Raw genomic sequence first — 20,034 nt, 5'->3', positions numbered from 1 at the left:
TCCCTCAAACAGTTATTAAAATGTTTGATTTCTGAATTCTGGCACGATGTAACACTGCGACAATCATTGTATTGTAAAGACTCGGCTTCCTTGATTCTAGTTTGTTCATTATTCATACCAATCTGTTCATTGTACAGTGCCTGGCCCAACTGGAAAATTATGTAAATAGATATAATGGAAATGGCTGTATAAAGTTGTCAAAATATATCATAAATATCGAATGTCAAACATTTAATTATCTTGGACTGATGCAGTAACACTGAAGCACCCTCATTTTAATCTGCATGGAAGCCAGTCCTTTCATTCTGCAATGAATCACCTGATTTTTACTTCACAAGAAAATGATTATCTGGCAGCAATTGACAGTAGAACCTGGAAAAAACTTTCAAACTATCTGAGTAAGTAAAAATTACTTTTTAGACTTTCTTAAAGTCTGGAGTACTCCACCATGTTTTCAGAACACGGAACAGTACAGCACAGCAACAGACCATGTCTATGCCCACCATGATGTAAATCCCAAACCCATCAGCCTGCACAGATCATGTCCCTCCACTCCCCGCCTGTTCATGTGAGTGTTTAAAAGTCTTTTAAATATAGCTATTGCATTGCTTCTACTACATTCCCTACACAGCCTGGTCTAGGCAACAACCACCGTGTAAAACATAAGTATTTCTCGGTGAGCATCTTTTACACCCTCATAAATCTACTTTAAACGTTCCCCCTCTCATCTGAAATCTATTCCTTCTTTTATTTGATATTTCTATCTTGGGAAAAAAGATTCTGACTCGCTGCCCTGTCTATCCCTCTCACAATTTTCCATCACTCCTTCCATTAGGTTGCACTTCAGCTGCTGATGCTCGAACCTCACCTTGTAGCCGAGCAACATCCTGGTTCACCCTACGCAAAGCTTCTATATCCTTCCTGTGGTGTGGCAACCAGAACTCTACACAGTACTCCAAATGTGGCCTCATAAATGATTTTTTTATAGCTGCAGTATGATTTCACAACTTTTAAACCCAATGCCTGACTAGTGAAGGCAAGCCTTCTTCACCACCCGATCCGCCTTGTGTTGTCCCTTTCAGAGAATATGGACTAGCACCTCAAGATTCCTCTCTACATCAATGCTGCTAAGGGTCTTGCTATTTACTGTATAATCTACTCTTACATCTAACCTCCCAAAATTCATCATCTCATACTTGTCCAAATGAAGCTCCGAATGCCATTTCTCCGCCCAAATTTCCAAGTGATCTCTATCCTGCTATATCATTTGACAATCCCCCTCGCCATCTACAATTCCACCAATTGCAGTGTAATCTGTAAAATAACTATTTGAACCATCTACATTTTCATCCATACCATTAATATATCTTACAAACAACGGAGGTCCCACTACTGATCGATGGGAAACATCGCTAGCCACAGACGTCCAGTCAGAAATGCGCCCCTCTACCACGGCTATCTGTCTTCTACAATAAAGCACGTTCTGGATCCAACACCATGGATCTCATGTGGCATGATCTTCAGGACCAACTTACCATGAGGGACCTTGCCAAACACTTTGCTGATGTATGTGTAGACAACAACCACTATCCGACCCTCATCATTCACCTTTGTCACTTCCTCAACAACCATACTCAAAGGGGTGGAACATTATAAAACTATACTCCAAAACTATTTTCCTCGTGGATGTTGTGGTTCCAATCTTCCATCGCTCCCAATGCCTCACAACCTTCCTCTTCCTCACAACACATTTTCATTCAACTGCGGATGCCACATTTTCACTTTCTTCTCCTTTCCCACCTTCTGTCTTTCCAATGGAAGTGCAATTTACTTGTACATTTCCCTATTTATTGTACTAGCTTAGATTTATTATCGTCGCGTTTACTGAGGTACAGTGAAAAGCTTTGTTTTGCCTGCTATCCGTTCAGATCAGACAATACTATACATAAATACAATTAAACTAAACTCAAGTACAATAGATAGAGCAAAGGAGAAGGTAGCGAGTGGAGAATACAGAGCACCAGTTCCATGGACAGTGTCCAATGTCCTCAATGGAGTAGATGTGAATCGGACAGTACCCTAGCTTATGGAAGGGCCGTTCAGAAGCCTGATAACAGAGGTGTTCCAGAATACTGCTCTCACTGTTCACTAGATGGTCTCTCTACATTGATAATATTGAGTTCAGAGCAAAGGACTACTTTCCAGAACACCTTCTTTCTGTCTGTAATCTTGTGCTCCATGCCCAAGGATTCCTGTTGTCAGTCACCTTTATTTTCCACCCTTCTCCCATCCCAATGTCTCTATGTTTAATCATTGTTCCAACCAAGCCCAATGCAAGCTTCTGACTAGGTATTTTACAGCCTTCTTGTCTCAACATCGAGCTCAACAATTTCAAACAGTCACCAATCCTAAGCTTGTGGTTCATCTTGACAGCACTCAGATAGTTTATTCCTTTTCTCCTTCCCCTTTCTGCTCCTGCTCACACATTTATTCATCTGCTCTTATTTACACCTCCTCCAGACCTACATTCTGTTATTCACGATTGCCTCACCACTACTCTTTTCCCCCGGCTCCATCATTCTGTCAATGGGGGTGATATTGTCCCTCCTTGACAGCAGATATCCTATCCATTGTATCAAAGATCTAATCTTACCTCTAAGTTTTCCCAGTTCTGATGAAAGGTCAATGTTTGAATATTAATTATTTTTCTCTCTCCATCTGCGCTGTCAAACCTGCTGAGCATTCAAAGTATTGCATTGTTTAGGTTTCAGGCTTCTTAACAATTTGATTTGAGAAAAATACTTAGTCTCCATGGAACAGTATGAAGGCACTCATGTGAGTATTACAGTGGGAAATGTGAAACTGTATTAGCCAGCTCAGTCCAAATGTTATCACTTTGCAGGGATTGGTAATTTTAGTAGAACTATCATAGGGTGAAGTGGTTTATGATTTCAGTTTAATTTACAAGATCACAAACATGGTTCAATTTTGACAGAAGCAATACAATACATAAATAACTCCCTCTCTTTGTGTACCAGGCTGTTGTAACTACAGGCAGACTGATTTGTGCCTTTAATTCAGTTCAATAAAGTAGCAGAGCAAACTCATCTGTACATATACAAACTCGCTAGTGATTCTTCAATTACAATTGTTTCCCCAGAGGAAGGTTACAATAAAGATCTGTCACAAACTCCTTAGGGACTGGAACCAGATGGAATACAGTACAGCAAAGTGTGGAGTCATGCATTTTGGTAGTAAGAGTAATGGCGTAGACTATTTTCTAAATGGAGAGAGAATACAGAAATCAGAGGCACAATGGGACTTGGGAATGCTGGTGCAAGTTAATCTGCAAGTCGAATCGACAGTAAAGAAAGCAAAGGCAATGCTAGCATTTATTTTAAGAGGGCTAGAATACAAAAACAGGGATGTAATGCTGAGGCTCTATAAGGTGCTGGTCAGGCCACAATTGGAGTATTGTGAGCAATCTTGAGCACCATATGTGAGGATGGATGTGGTGGCTCTGGGGAGGGTTCAAAGGAGGTTTACAAGAATGATCCCAGGGATGAGTGGGTTAACATATGATGGACGTTTGATGGCACTGGGCCTGTACTCGCTGGAGTTTAGAAGAATGAGGGGGGACCTCATTGAAATGTACAGAATAGTGAAAGGCTTGGATAGAGCAGATGCGGAGAGGATGTTTCCACTATTGAAAGATCTAGGACTAGAGGTGATAGCCTCAGAATTAAAGGACTTTCCTTTAGGAAAGAGATGAGGAGGAATTTCTTTAGTCAGAGGGTGGTGACCCTCTTTGCCACAGAAGGCTGTGGAGGCCAAGACAATGTATATTTTTAAGGCAGGGTGTCAGGGGTTATGGGGAGAAGGCAGGAGAATGGGGTCAGGAGGGAGATAGATCAGCCGTGATTGAATGGCGGTCGACTTGATGGGCCGAATGGCCTAATTCTGCTCCTAGCACTTATGACCTTATGGAGTGGGAGAGAATGAACGGTATAATCAGAAAGTTGTTCGTCCCAAAAGGGTGTGTGGTTGGGAGTTGCTCACTGACTCACGCGGTGTATTACTCAGAAAGATCTGTAGCACCAGAAAGAAGAGAGGTGTTATATATTAAAATAAATCTTAAAATGAAAATCCAGGAGAGGTACAATTCGAAAAGAAGGGTACGTTTCAGATGGAGGATGACCAACAGCAACGTTAAACTGGCAAAAATAGAATCTCTGCACAACAATGACCAATTTCTCACTACTTTGTAAGACTGAAACAATCATATTTAATGACCTTGCAAGAAAGGCTTTATTGCCAGCATGGCAAAAATGTGTTTTGTAAACCTATGCTTCCTCAGCTGTACCTTCAGTTTGATATCGAGGACTTCACCAATCAGATGAATATTGTGGTGCTAATTAGTCTGGCTTCCAAAGTGTTGCTTTCTTAATACTGCTGCCTCCCATGCAATGCACATTTTAGCATCGTAAAACCTGAGCAAGTCTCACCTCCAACGGAGCTTAGAATCTAGCTGTGTGATTTATAAACCAAGTTTGTTACTTTTGCATTTGAACGCGGTACAAAGATTACAGGCATATCATACTGGGTGCTTGGAATGCACTGTCCGGGAAGGTGGTGGAGGCAGATGTAATAATGGTGTTTAAGAGGCTTTTAAAAAAGCGCATGGAAGTGCAAGGAATAGTGGGATATGGATCATGTACAGGCAAATGAGATCAGTTTAACCTGGCATCATGTTCGGCACAAACATTGTGGGCCGAAGGGCCTGTGCCTGTGCTGTAGTATTCTATGTTCTATGAAATAATTGCCTGCTACAAAGAAAATATGGGCGGCACGGTGGTGCAGCGGTAGAGTTGCTGCCTTACAGCGAATGCAGCGCCAGAGATCCGGGTTCGATCCTGACTACGTGTGCTGTCTGTACAGAGTTTGTACGTTCTCCCTGTGACCTGCGTGGATTTTCTCTGAGATCTTCGGTTTCCTCCTACACTCCAAAGACGTACAGGTTTGTAGGTTAATTGGCTTGGCAAATGTAAACAAATTGTCCCGAGTGCATATAGGATAGTGTTAATGTGTGGGGATCGCTGGTCGGCGCGGACCCGGTGGGCCGAAAGGGCCTGTTTCTGCGCTGTATCTCTAAACTAAAAATAAATGAAAGTTACATTAGGTAAGATTAATAAGGATGAAATGTGAGTGGTTGTTTCGGGATGAGACCATACCTTGTAATCCATCTGCTCAGAGCAGTTGAATACATAAACCATGATTCCCAGGGCTCGGCCTAAATCTTTCGTGGTTTCAGTCTTCCCTGTTCCAGCAGGTCCTGCTGGTGCTCCACTCATGGTCAGGTGTAGAGACTGGGTCAACGTGATATAACATCTGAAACCAAACAATGAAATGCACACATGGATCAACGTTCAGAATAAAGCATATAAACATGAGGTCATGTGATAGGAGCAGAATTAGGCCATTTGGCACATCGTCTACTCCGTCATTCAATCATGGCTGATCTATCCCCCCCTCCTAACCCCATTCTCCTGTCTTCTCCCTGTAACCCCTGACACCCCAAGGCACCACAATATGCCAAGATAACCAAAGGATTCTTTTCAACGGCTGATTCCATGCAGACAAATTGTGTTCAGCCTCAAGAACATGGCCATGAACATGGTTAACGCGCATTAAACTGGTGTTGGACCAAACCAATCAATGTGCGATGAGCATTAGAATTATCTCAAATATAAATTAGGTGTGGGAGTAAAAACCTAGATTATTTTTCAATGATGTCTTAAAACATGGAAACATAACGAGCCAGAATTGTCAATGCATCCTGCTTTGTCGTTCAGTAAGGTCACGTCAGACCTGACCTTGGACTCAGCTCTCTTCCCAACTGGTCCCCATTATCCTCGATTCCCCGCAAGTCAGAAATTCTATTGAGTTCAGCATAGAATATAATTAAAGAAACAGCCTCCACATCTCTCTGGTGCAAAATTCAAAACGTTCACGACTCTTTTCCTTTGAGACCCGTTATCACTTCATCCTTTTGAGCTTTTAGCCTGAAAAACCTCTCGAAATCTCATATATACTTCAATAAGATTACCTCCCATTCTTCTCAAGTCCTGGGAACATCGTCCCAACCTGCTAAATGGTTCTTCATAAGATAATCTCCTCTTACTTGGAATCAATCACGGTAACTCTTTGAACTCCCCCTTATCCATCCCCAAGTCCTAAAATCAGAACTGTTTACAGTACCTCCGCTGTGGCCTAACTGAACTTCTGTACACTTCCAGCAAAACTTTATGACTTTTGTGCTTCATCCTCTTGCAAAGAAGGCCCTTCCTGACTACATGCTCCCTCTGCACATTAGCCTTCTGTGCTCCTTTCCCAAGGGCACCTAGGTCGTCCTGAAAACCAAGATTTATTGTCATCCTTATTTTAATTAATATCCTGTGTAACATTTCTTCTTACAAAGTGGATAACTTCACACGTCTCCATATCAGCCATAGTTTTGTCTACGCACTTGACCTGCTTGTAGCTAGGAGGATCCAACTACATTCTTAGACCAATGACTCCATTGCTGTATATTTTCCTTCAGTGTTTCAGTGATGATCAGCAACCAAATTAAAAGAACATAGAAAGAGAGGAAGAAATAAAGATCAAAACCCTTCATGAAGGTCTGGTAGCAGCAAAACATCAGCTGATGTGCCTCTAATCTACCACCTCATCTACTGCCAACTAGATACTGTATTACATTGGGAGATGTCTGATGATAACTGGACTTCACTGTGTACATTCTGGTTGGATATCTGGTTCTGTTACTTATGTACTTTTGTGACATCTAACTAATGTGTTGCTGTAGTCATGAAACATTGCATGAAATTTGTGTGAAGGGAACTATCAATGAAAAAACATTTCACCGCAGTAAACTGATTCCCAGAGATACCAACATTGTGCTTCAAAGGTGCAAACTTCCTCATCTTAATGGGAGAGAGGGTGGTGGGAGGCAAATACTGCTTTCACTGCATGGAACCTCTCCCTTTCCCAGCAGATGTGAGCCCATTTTTTAGATAAGAATACTTGCATCAGGTTATAATTTAGATTGCAATATGATGTCATTGTGAGTGTATTACTGGATGTGGTATGAGAACAAAGAGAATATCAGTGTCCCATTTCTGCTCTGGACTGAACTACATTGTGCCACCCACAGCAGTGAAAGAAAAGACCCGCAAATGTTCTTGGTCATTTTCCAGCAACCATTTATTAAGAATGCACTGATCCATATTAATCAGCAGGTTGTCCCTGGTTTTACACCCCACCACTTAACAACTTTAATCACCGGGTGGCGCCACCAGCAGTGGCTGCCTCGCCAACTGTCTGTCTGTCCTTTCTTCTTTTTTGTTATTATAAGTATGTGTTAAAAAGTATGTTTTAGTGTTCCTTGGTTTGTTTTATGTGGGGGGGTGGGGGGGGCTGGGGGAAACATTTTCTCAATCTCTTACCTGGACAGAGATGTGATTTTTCTCTGTGTAGTATCTCCGTCCCCACTGCGGTCTAACATTGTGGAGTTGGCGGCCTGGCCCGGCGCCAGGGATCGAAGCTCCACCCGCGGGGACTGTGGACTTTAACATGGTGAAGCCCGCGGCCTCTGGTAAGTAGAGGCCGACTCGGGAGCTCCGTGCCGCGGAGAGTTTCGACTGCCCCGACGCGGGAGTTTCGATCACCCCGACGGGTACTTCGATCATCAGCTGCGGGGGCTTTGATCGCCCCGACTGCAGATGGTTTGACTGCCTCGACCGCGGGAGAACAAAGAGGAAGTTTGAACCTTCCATCACAGTAAGGATTGTGGAATCCCCTGTGGTGGATGTTTATGGTAACTTTTATGTGGTTGTGCGTCTTGTTGCTTTTCACTTGGTATGGCTGTATGGTAACTCAAAGTTCACTGTACCTTAACTGGTACATGTGACAATAAACCGACCTTGAGACCGTGAAATAATAGCTGTTGTCAACACTCAGGATATTTAGAGATTACTGGAGGGTGGATATCATGACTACAACATTTAGCTGCAATGGGACTTGGTGGCCAGCTGTAGCTGGGTGTGTACAATGGTGTAAAAATGGCACCTCTTGTACATGGACTCAGTGGGCTGCTCTGTGCATTCTGTACTGACTGGGGTGATTGTACTTATGTACGGGGATAGTTTTGCTGAGCTGTATGCAAAAAATGTATTTCACTCCACCTGGTACACTCGACAATAAAGAACTCACTGAGATATGGAATAAGTGGAAAGTAACCTGCATTCCACACCAGAGCCCGCCAACGACCATATCCAACAAGGGTATCTCAATATCCACCTCAGACAAAAACTATCAAACCCTCTAATTCTGCCATCAAGCACGTGGGCAGCAGGTGCCAGGGGCATCACCACCTGCAGGCCCCTCTCCAAGTCACACAGCCTCATCATTGGTTCACCATTGCCGAGTCTGAATCCTGGAACTCATTGGTCAACAGCACTATGGAAGTATCTCCAACAGAAGACGTTCAGTTGAAGAAAGTGGCTCACCATCACCTTCCCAAGGACAATGAGGGACAGGCAATAAATCTTGACCTTGCCAGCAATAGTCATGTCTTACAAAGTTACAGCTGACCCTAAGAAGACAAGAGAAGCCGATGTTTCAGAGGTAAATGTATTATACTAGAAATCTGAGTAAACCAAATATAGAGAAGGGCACTCAAATAGGCCCTTTTTAGAGCATGGCATATCTGAAGGACATTTCTTGTGTGCCATTACTCTTAATGATGAGCAAATCAACTGTGCTCCAGAGACCACACATACGTTTTGCCTCCCATTTAGCATAACATGACCACATTTCCAGGTTGCCACTTGCTCAAATCATAATGAGAGTTTGAGACATCCTTCATATGTCAAAATGTTGCTGAATGAAACAAAACTATTTGTTTCAATGGTCATGTCTTATAAATGCTATTGAGGGTCATTTGTTTCTATTTGTTTCAAAAGGCAGTAGATGTTGTTGATCAATGAGGCTAGGACGGTGGATGTTGTCTACACGGACTTTCGTAGGGCATTTGACAAAGTCCCGCATGCTAGGCTGACCCAGAAGATTCAGATGTACAAGATTTAGCAGAGACTTAGTCATATGGATTTGGTCACTATCTTACGGATGGAAGACAAAGGGTTGTGGTAGAAGGACGATACTCAGGCAGGAGGTCTGTGACCAGTGGAGTTCTGCAGGGAACTGTGCTGGGACCTCTGCTGTTTGGTATCATGTATATATATATATATATATATATATATATATATATATAACTTGGACGTAAATGTAGATGGATTGCTTAGGAAGTTTGTAGATGACATCAAGATTGCTGGGGTCATGGACTGTTAGGTGGGCTGTTAAGATACACAGCAAAATATAGATCAGCTACAGAAATGGGCAGAGGAATGGCAGATGGAGTTTAATCCAAACAAGTGGAAGGTCAAATATAAGGGGAAAATATACAATTAATGGCATGACCCTCAATAGCATTGATCTACAGAAGGATCTTGGGGTCCAAGTCCATAGTTCCCTGAAAGTGGAAACATAAGTAGATGGAGTGGTGAATAAGGCATACGGTATGCTTGCCTTCATGGGTCGGGGCATTGAGTATAAGAGTCAGGAAGTCATGATGCATCTTATAGGGCTCTGGTTAGGCCATTGTTGTAATATTGCATGCAGTTCTGATTGCCCCATCACAGCACGGATGTAGGGGCTTTGGAAAGGGTGCAGAGAAGGTTTACCAGATTGCTGCCCGGATTAGGAGGTGGTAGCTACAGGCAGAGGTTAGACGGACTTGGATTGTCTTCTCTGGAATGCCGGAGGCTGCAGGCAGACCTGATAGTATGTAAAATTATGAGAGGCAGAGATGGGGTAGACAGTCACAACCTTTTTTTCCCTAGATTGAAAAACAAAATACTCGAGGGCATAGCCTTAGGATGAGAGGGGCAAAGTTTAATATTTAATGGGGGAAACTATTTATTTTACAGGGATTGGTGAGCACATGGAACTCGGTGCCAGAGTTGAGGCAGATGCCATAGTGGCATTTCATGAGGTTTTTGGATAGATATATGGATATGCATGGAATGCAGGGATATGGATTATGTGCAGGTAGATAGGAGCTGGTCTTAGCATCATGTTCGGCACAGGCGTCATTGGCTGAAGGCCCTGTTCTTGTGTTGTATTGTTCTATATTCTACGTTCTTATGTTCTACTACCATTACAAAATATAAAACTGTCCAAATTAAAGAGCCATGATCCACTGCAATGCATTCATGTTCTCTACTCATCCCTTCTCTCCCACAATGCAGCTCATTCCTCAGTGAGATTAACTTGGGCAGGGCTCGCTGTGCAACAGGACAAGCAATGGGGTGAAATGGGCCCATTGTACAGCCTACAAACCAATAACTAAGTTCAGCAACAGCAGGATGGGTCTTTGACTACAAATCTCAGGTTCCCAATCTGACAATAGATTTTATATCAAATGAAAACAAACACTGGATGTTTGAGAATCGAATCTAATTTCCATTTCACACGTGAAGCTGTAGCTGATCGTTACACAGAACCAATGGACACTATCCTAAACGTGAGAAAAAGCAAAGATTAAAACAAATCTGCTTTCACAAGGGATAAGCTTTAAGCCACGCAGTGCAACACAGTGAGGGGATAAATCATAACTTAAAACAATTTAATTCCTCACTTAAACTGGTTTCAAGACACATCTGGCATCATTTTATTGAGTTATCGAAGCCATAATCTATTGAACTGCAGAGACTTTACTAACAAGTTGACATTAAATTAATGCATTGTCAACAGGATAAATAAATAGAGATATCAGGCAGGGAAGCTCGAGGCAGTAAGCACGCACTGTGGTGCACTGCAGAACCTGTGCAGAATGTCAGTGCACAGAGAGATGTCTGAATACATTAGCAAACATGTCACATGAATGTAATCAATTTATAGCTGAAAGTAAGATAATCGTGGAGTAGCAACTACACAGCGAGGCACGTATTTGGACCAATACTTCATCAGGGATGTTGTGTAACTCTATCCCTGTGGAGAGGTACAGATTTAAGTGTCATTCGACTTGCAAATGATTTGTCTCCAAGCAAGAGTGAGCCTGAAAGAAACCCTCCAAGCTAAGTTCACAGAATGCAGAATACGCAGACTGAATTACACCAATACGGCTTTGCCGACTTTCAAAGAATTTAAAAAAACACAAAAAATAATTATTGACTAAGGTTACTACTATGTTTTCTGAGCTGCTGAAATTATAATTGTGTAAGGATTGAGGATGTGCAATTATACAGCTCTCCTTGTGAGTCTTTGATCTCATTTATGTTAAATGGACAATTTGTAACATCTTGCTGCAAGTCTCCACACGATCCCGTAGCAAGTCTATGTAAAGATCAAACCCTGCCGTTCTCCAAGTCTCTTTCAGATGGATCTTGGCAGGAAGGTACTCAAGAAGGCAAGAAGGCGCCGAGCAGCAGTGAGGAAGCTCAGCTTTTGGAGCAGAAGCACAAATGCCAATGATCATTAGGATATCGCAGGGACTGGATGAATGAAGTGCTTCACCTTTCCTTAATTCCATACTCCAGGCATTGTGTTAATTTTACATATTTTCAATCAATGAGGCTCGATATAAATGTTGATCGACCAAGCACTGCATGCCCAGGTCGTTAAGTTCAAAGCTGCCCAATTTTGAGATATGGTTATGTACCTTTTATGTCTATTCCCAGGGCTTAACAAATATTATCCAGAGTCATTGAGACATAGTTTTATACAGCACTAGACCAAGTGGACTCGTTGGGCCCAAACCTCTCCTGCATTGATGCAGCACCCTCTCCCACCCCCCCCCCCCTCTCCCTCCCCCTCCCCTTTTCCCCCCCTCCCTCCCTCCCTCTTTCCCCCTCCACACCCTCTCCCTCTTCCCCCCCTTTCCCTCCCCCCCTTTCCCTCCCCCCCCCCTTTCCCTCCCCCCCACTCCATCCCCTCCCCCCCCCTTTCCCTCCCCCCCACTCCATCCCCTCAACCCCCATTATCCTCCCCCCTCCCTCCCTCTCCCCCCTCACTCCCTTCACCCCACTCCCCCCTCCCTCCCCCCTCCCTCCCTAGGAGATAGATTTAAACTTTAAAATGTGAATAACCTTAAAAACATAACACCAATTTGCATGTACAGTCCTGGTTTGACTTACCAAAATTACATGCTTTGCACTTGTGTGAGTGGATTCCCATCTTCTATTCCTTTGCCCACTCCCCCCCCCCCCCCCCCCCCACCATATCAAAAATCTTCTAACCCACCACTCTATCTCCAGGTCCCTCAGGTCGGCCGACTTGGGGCTACTGACTATCCCGCGGTCTAGGCTTAAGCTCAGGGGTGACCGCGCTTTTGCAGTTGCAGCTCCTAGACTGTGGAACAGCATCCCTCTCCCCATCAGAACTGCCCCCTCCCTCGACTCCTTTAAGTCCAGGCTCAAAACCTGTTTCTACTCCCTAGTGTTTGAGGCCCTCTGAGGGGGGCGCTGTGAACTGTTTATGTATGTGCTGTTATGTTTGTGTGCCATTGTACGTTTGTTCTCAGTACCTGAACTGATGTACAGCACTTTGGTCCACGTGGGTTGTTTTTAAATGTGCTATACAAATACAATTGACTTGATCTAGATCCTGTTGTAATCTGATCACCTTGACTGTAGCACCAATTTTAGCGTCATTCCAAAACTTTCTAACCATGCCAACTACATTCATATCCAGCACATTGATAAGGATGATGAACGACATTAGACGCAGCAACAATCCCCGCAGAACACCACTGGTCATAGGCCTCCAACATGAAGTCCTGTGTTGCTACTCCCTGACTCCTACCATCCAGTGAGAAACTTGGACATTTCTTCATCATTACTCTTGCTGGATGCTAACCTCATCAGATAAAATTCTGGACACCTGTTCTTCAATCTATGGCCAATAAAATGTTTCTGCCAAATTGTGGAGGCAGCCATGGATGTTAAATTATATTTAATATTATATTTATGGTTAATAAATTTGGTATGCTATATTCACAAAATGCTGGAGTAACTCAGCAGGTCAGGCAGCATCTCGGGAGAGAAGGAATGGGTGACGTTTCGGGTCGAGACCCTTCTTGGTATGCTATATGTTTGATCAGCACCCATGGCGTTTTAAGCCTTGCACATACCTGTCTGTCAAAGGTGTGATAACCAGTCGAGGCGTGTTGCCCAGATATTCATAGGAGTACAAAAATTGTGCGTCACAAATGTTGGCAAAGCAGTGTTTCCTTTCATCATCCCAGCGATGGCGAAGCTGGGAGAGCCAGACAAAAGCTTGGGAGTTTTCAACCTGTCAAAGGAAGTGCACACTCTTCAATAACCACACAACGTGGCGATGAAATAGAAAGAAATACTCCACTTTAAATAAACTATTTCCCACCCTTGCAGAAACAACACTGAAAATACATTTTCTGTGCCAAAACCAGTGAATTGACCCCGGACAAGTAAGTCTCCCAGTTTCCCAAGCCGGTTGTGACATTTCCTGATGTAATGATGATAATCATGTATGAAAAGCTGTTCTAGCCATCCAAGTGCTAAAGAAGTCCATTTGGTGCACTCTGAACTGGCAAAATATCAATCAGGTGTTTTTTAATTACTGTATAAATATTTACAGTTAATCGCACAGGATATGTTATCTCATTGGGGATAATTTTGATATTGGCCAATAGACAATATCAAATTTCCCACCAAGTATCTAAAGTCTCAAAAAGTTTTTGTTTCCATATCAGTCCATGGAAATGAAAATCACAAGAAGTGTACAATAATTCTGTTAAACTGATACATTGAGATGTAAAGGAACTACCTATAAAGGTTCGAAATTATAGGGATAGGATGAGCTTTAAATGAACCTCAAAGTGTGAAAAAAATACTGCAATAAAACTCAAAAATAAAATGGGATTTGTGGGTGAATATCCGACGGTACTTGGTGGCACCAACCTTCTGAGCAATTATCTTTGCAACAACGTCGCGTGCATGCACATCGATTGTGCAGATTGTCATGATCTTCTGCCGATCTCCTTTCGAGAGCTGGCCAATTAGCATGGTAATAAGTGTATTCAACTGGTTAATCTGCTTTTTGTAGTAGTCCTTCATGGCATTCTCATACCCTTCTTCCAGTCTGGCAAAACAAATCCCAACTTCCGTAGTCCACCAAATCTGAGTGCAAGTAAGTGCGACCTGGTTCAGGAAAAGCAGGGACAGCTTTGAATCAATTGCCTCAATATTAATGTACAGGTTATTTTGCTGAAATAGGACGCACCAAGTGGTGTACCATTAAAGTGCAAGTAGTGAACAATACATGAAATGGAAATAAGTGAAAACTGCAAATGCTGGAAATCTGAAACTGAACAGAAAATGCTGGACGCACCCAGCAAGTCAGATAGTACCGTTGAAAAAGAAATAGAAGTAACATTTCAGATCAAAGACCATTTCAACAGTATGCACCTCTAACCAGGAAGCAATAATTGTCTTGCGGAATACAGTAACCAGATTAAGATTAACAACATCAGTTTTATACAAGAACGTGGTATAGCTAAGCTGACTTTTGTAATGCAGTTACTTAGTTCATCAACAAAAGGACCGCAGAAGAGATAGATTTATTGCCTGCATCCTAGATTCAACAAATCCCTTGGACAAATGATGCAATTAGGTGGTGAGGATCAAGTGCATTTGAGAGTGATAATCTGATTTAGTGTCAATTTAATTGCATTATTATATAATCAATTGAACTCTGCTCATCAGTCTCCACAAGATTTTCTTCTCCGGTTTCTGAGCGATAAAGACAAAATCTACGCTGCATTTCAGTGCTCCAGAACACAACTACTGGCTGGTGGAAATACATCAAATAATTACAAATGCAAGTGGAGGCAAGTGATGAAGCTGGTTTTGCAGTTAGTTCAGGCTTACCTGAGCTGGATAATCGAAAAGCCACTGATCTCTTGGTTTCTCTTCATACGCCACGACACCTTCAGTCATTTCATGCCTCACTGTATCTCTCATGGTGTCTAGCACCCGATTCAACCAAATTTCAACCTAGGACATAAAATAAATGAGACTTTCATCATTACGACGCAAACAAACCTACAATCTTATAAACCAAATAAATGGTCTTGGTCAGATTAGAAACTTGAGAGAAATGCTGTTGGATATTAGCACATAACAAAAACAGCGTTTTGGTATGTTGACATTTGCCAAATGTAGTTAATGATTCCATCAACTTCACAGCTGCAGCCATATTGTCATTCCACCAATGGAAGTGAACAAACTGCATTTGCTTCCCAATAGCTCAAGTATGCTGACTAATTAATCTCCGAATCCCTTTACATAAACCGCACAACAACAACATAAGCTTAAGATAGACACAAAAACCTGGAGTTACTCAGCAGGTCAGACAGCATCTCAGACATAAGCTTGTCCAACTCAGAACTATAACCCGTATAGTGGGAGGCTTGAAAGAATTAGCCACAAAGATTTTGGAGTTAGAATTGTGACACCCAAAATTAGTCGCACTCAGGAAAGATCAGTTGACTGGGAAACTGCAGAGGAAGATACTTAATCAAGAAAAGAGTGTGAAAAATCAGGAAACCTTTCGCAAGACAGCATGAATGTCGCCGGGGAAATTCAGGGTTTTATTATTAAGGAGGATGCAGTGGAATATTGAGATAATTGTGTGAATAAGTAGACGTTATGGGTTTCTGAATGTATAAATTGTATGTCACAGAGTTGCTTTTCCTTAGAGGATCACACTCTGGGATTCTGGATAGCATGGACATTTTGAACAATTTATGTTTACTGTGGAATAAATTAAAACACTTCAATAATCGTTGAAAATAATGGATAAAAAGTTAAATGAAAGTAGTCATTGTACAGTTTATAAAACATATTATTTGATCGGCAGTGAGTTGAATGAAGAGTTGAAGACACATGGCCTGAAATGTTTTTGTAAACAGACTGTCAGTTGAACAATTAAAATATAATGCTAAATTATCAATTGGTTTTGGAAAATGTTGGAATATGAATTGCCAGATTTATGCTGTGTTACGATCCATTACAGAGAAATTAATGCCAGTGAATTATTGAATATATTGGAATAACGAGTGTCAGAGCAATGAGAATTGATTGTACTTGAATTGCCGAAGCACAGAAGGCGATGGACTAAGTACTGGTAAATGGGGTGAGTATGGATGGCTAATTGATAGCCAGCATTGTCATTATGGGCCAAAGGGCCTGTTTCTGTGCTCTAATACTTTACAACACAAGGATTTAAAAACTAATTGCTAGCGCCAAGCAAAATAGAAAAGTAATCTAATGAGAAACCTGAAAACTGCAAAACATTCTACAGATATGTTAAAAGCAATTTGCATTCATTATTACACACGACATTACTCTTGATCTTCTGCTGTGCATCAGTTGATGTTTCCTTTACAGCATCACACCCAATTTATCTGGATGTAATGGGTCTAAGCGAGGTCATTTCCGTTCATATACACATTTGGATACCTTCAGCAGGCACCGAGGTCACGCATTACCTACCTGCCCATTGCAGTCGCATGGCTCTCTGAAGTCCACATATTCATCCTCCTTGCTGTACATCCCCAGGGCCATTTTAGTTGATTGATCATCGCCTTCAGTCTGGAATTTCATGCTGGCCATGTTGTCAAAGAGTTTAGACAAGTGACGTTGAACCTACGATTCGAATTTTTACACAAAGACAACATGATTCACAACATGGTTCACCTTTCATCAGCAAATATTTTGAAACTGATCCGAACCTGACAAGTCAATTCTGCTTCCCATGTGGAATTTTGAAATGTTCCGCTGCTGCTCCATGTACAAGTCCTTCCGATGAATAAACATGTCAGGCTAGACATAGGAGCTAAATGTGCAATACATCTTTACACACTGCTTGCAATATTCAGTTCCACTGATTTAATTTCAGTTTCACATATTGTGTAAGAAAATAACTGCAGATGCTGGTACAAATCGAAGGTATTTATTTCACAAAATGCTGGAGTAACTCAGCAGGTCAGGCAGCATCTCAGGAGAGAAGGAATGGGTGACGTTTCGGGTCCCATTCCTTCTCTCCTGAGATGCTGCCTGACCTGCTGAGTTACTCCAGCATTTTGTGAAACAAATACCTTCAGTTTCACATATGTTTGCTTCTATATAAACCAAGGACAAATTCATTCCCAGTTTTTAGGGTTATGAAAGATGCTTACGGAAAAGCATTTCAAAAGTTGTTTCTTTTCAACATTTCATTCATTGATTTGTAGATAGAGGAAATAGTTGAGGCATGCACAATAGCAACATTTTAAAACATTTGGACAGGTACATGAATTAGAAAGGTTTAGAAGGATATTAATAAAACACAGGCAAATGGAACTAGCTTATTAGTCAGATGCTAGTTTAGCATCTTGGTCAGCATTGATGAATTGGGCCAAAGGACTGATTCTCTGCCGTATGACTCTGACTATATAATATAGGAAGCATGGCATAAAATTCTCAACAGGACTGCTCCTTATTCAATTAAAGGTTATGGGCTTTACATTTATTCATTTTTCAGGATATAGGATTGCCCAGCTTTTATTGTCCATCCAGATTTGCCATTTGGAAGGTGGTGGTGAGCCACTTTCATGAATCACTGCAATCCTTTAGCCAGCAAAATGTGGTGAACACTGCCCAGTCCATCACGGGTTCTAATCTCCCCACCATTGAAGGGATTCACAGGAGTCAAAAAGACAGCCAGCATCATCAGAGACCCACACAACTCTGGCCACACTCTCATTTCACTTCTGCCAACAGGAAAATAAATATGAGCCTGAAATCTGTAACATCCAGGTTCAGGAGCTGTTTCCTCTCTACAGCCATCAGCCACACCAAACAACCAAACACCACAACCTCCAAATAAGCTCTGAACTGCATAGACTTGGGGGCATTGGTTTTGTCTTTTGCACTATGCTTGTTTCTTTTTATGTGTATGTGTGCGTATATATATATATATCGGTGTACATATATATATATATCAGCCAAAACATTAAAACATTCACTGACATGCAAAATGAATAACATTGATTATCTTGTGACAATGGCACCGGTCAAGGGGTGGGATATATTAGGCACCAAGTGAACAGTCAGTTCTTGAAGTTGATGTGTTGGATGCAGGAGAAATGGGCAGGAGTAAAGACCTGAGCGACTTTGACAAGGGCCAAATTGCTATGGCCAGACGACTGGGTCAGAGCATCCCTGAAACGGCAAGGCTTGTGGGGTGCTCCCGGTCAGCAGTGGTGAGTACCTACCGACAGTGGTCCGAGGAGGGACAAACCACAAACCGGCGACAGGGTGTTGGGCGCCCAAGGCTCATCGATGCTGAAACAATAAACCCTTATACAACTATCTTACACTCCTTGTCAAGGATGCATTTAACCACCCCCGTGGTCCCGGAAATCCCCCAGGGAGCCCGTGGACAGCGTGTAGTCCCTCTCTAACACCACCCGGGCGCGGACTTAACCCTGGAAAAGGGGCAGTAAGTGGAATCTGGTGGCAATGTCACCAATTTACTCCATCCCTCTGCCAGTAATCTAAAGTAGGCTGATTGAGCAATAACGAGATGGATTGTGTTCCTCCTGGGTTTTTTGTTAAAAGGAAATGTTTGGGTAATTTTCAACATCGTCAGGTTGTAATTGAACTAAAACAGTTTGGCTGGTGCACGTCCTCATTACTGCCGTTGGGATGGTGCCTGGTTTAAAAGCCTTTGCTGGTTTCACTGCTTGCAGACAGTTCATGGTATCACTTTGATTGAATCGAATTGGCAGAGAATTGGATTCTGTGAAGGTGAGTTTCCCAGGAGGAAGTCAAGATTGATTGCCCACTCAACAATTCTGAAATAGATCCATGTGCAGCTTACGGCTTTATGACCCAGAAAACTTTACTCTCACAATTCAATATGGGGCTGCACCAGTCCTTACCAGCAGCTCAGCAGCATTACGGTGTGTGTCAAACGTAAGTGATTCCCCACAGCGAATACATTATGGATCACAAATGACTGGTATAACTTCTGCCGTCTTAATTCTCTCGTGAAAAGCTATGCTTGAGTAAAATGAGAGTGACTTTCTTGACCTCTGCTAGACCAGTACAGCTTATTCACAAAAGATAGACACAAAATGCTCGAAGGTATTTATTCACAAAATGCTGGAGTAACTCAGCAGGTCAGGCAGCATCTCAGCAGGTCAGGCAGCACCCATTCCTTCTCTCCTGAGATGCTGCCTGACCTGCTGAGTTTCTCCAGCATTTTGTGAATAAATACCTTCGATTTGTACCAGCATCTGCAGTTATTTTCTGACACAAAATGCTCGAGTAATTCAGCAGGACAAGCAGCATCTCTGGAGAGAAGGAATGTGTGACATTTCGGGTCGAGACCCTCCTTCAATCTCGAACTGAAAGGTCACCCATTCCTTCTCTCCAGAGATGCTGCCTGTCCTGTTGAGTTACTCCAGCATTTTGTGTCTATCTTCGATGTAAACCTGCATCTGCAGTTCCTTTCTTCAGCTTATTCACAAACTTTGTAGACCAGAGGAAATTCATACCTTACCATACCCTTCATATATCCATTATTGCAACCCATATCTGCTGTTCAGATTGTAAGATGCTCTGATCATTATAAACTGTTTGCTTATTTTACGGCAAGTGAAATTAGGATTGTGGTACACACACGGGATTAAGATTGATGTCAAGGTTCTGATAACAAAATTCAAATGCTGAGAGCTACGACATCCAAACAACTGTGCATGGTGTCGGTAAATTAATCCCTTCTTGCTATTGAGCTGTCTATCTCCCTTAAGTCAATACACCAGAACATCTAATAGCGTCAGCAAAGCAAAGGGTTGGGGAAAGAGAAAAAGCACAGGTCTATCAGAGG

The 20,034-nt window shown here is 42.3% G+C and overlaps 1 protein-coding gene across 1 annotated transcript in view; it reads right to left on the bottom strand.

Annotated features, from left to right (window-relative positions):
• dnah9 (dynein, axonemal, heavy chain 9) overlaps positions 1–20,034 on the bottom strand; it is a 467,621-nt gene that overhangs the window by 372,990 nt on the left and 74,597 nt on the right. The window contains exons 22-26 of the mRNA XM_078400937.1: positions 16,653–16,805; positions 15,027–15,152; positions 14,058–14,297; positions 13,250–13,410; positions 5,232–5,388 (exon numbers count right to left, since the gene is read on the bottom strand). Coding sequence (XP_078257063.1) covers positions 5,232–5,388; positions 13,250–13,410; positions 14,058–14,297; positions 15,027–15,152; positions 16,653–16,805 — 837 coding nt within the window. The remainder of the gene's footprint in view (positions 1–5,231; positions 5,389–13,249; positions 13,411–14,057; positions 14,298–15,026; positions 15,153–16,652; positions 16,806–20,034) is intronic.

Source organism: Rhinoraja longicauda, chromosome 6 (assembly GCF_053455715.1).
Source record: "Rhinoraja longicauda isolate Sanriku21f chromosome 6, sRhiLon1.1, whole genome shotgun sequence".
Classification (NCBI taxonomy): Eukaryota; Metazoa; Chordata; class Chondrichthyes; order Rajiformes; family Arhynchobatidae; genus Rhinoraja; species Rhinoraja longicauda.
The sequence above is the reverse complement of the archived record's forward strand: the minus strand, read 5'-3'. Positions and strand labels throughout refer to the sequence as shown.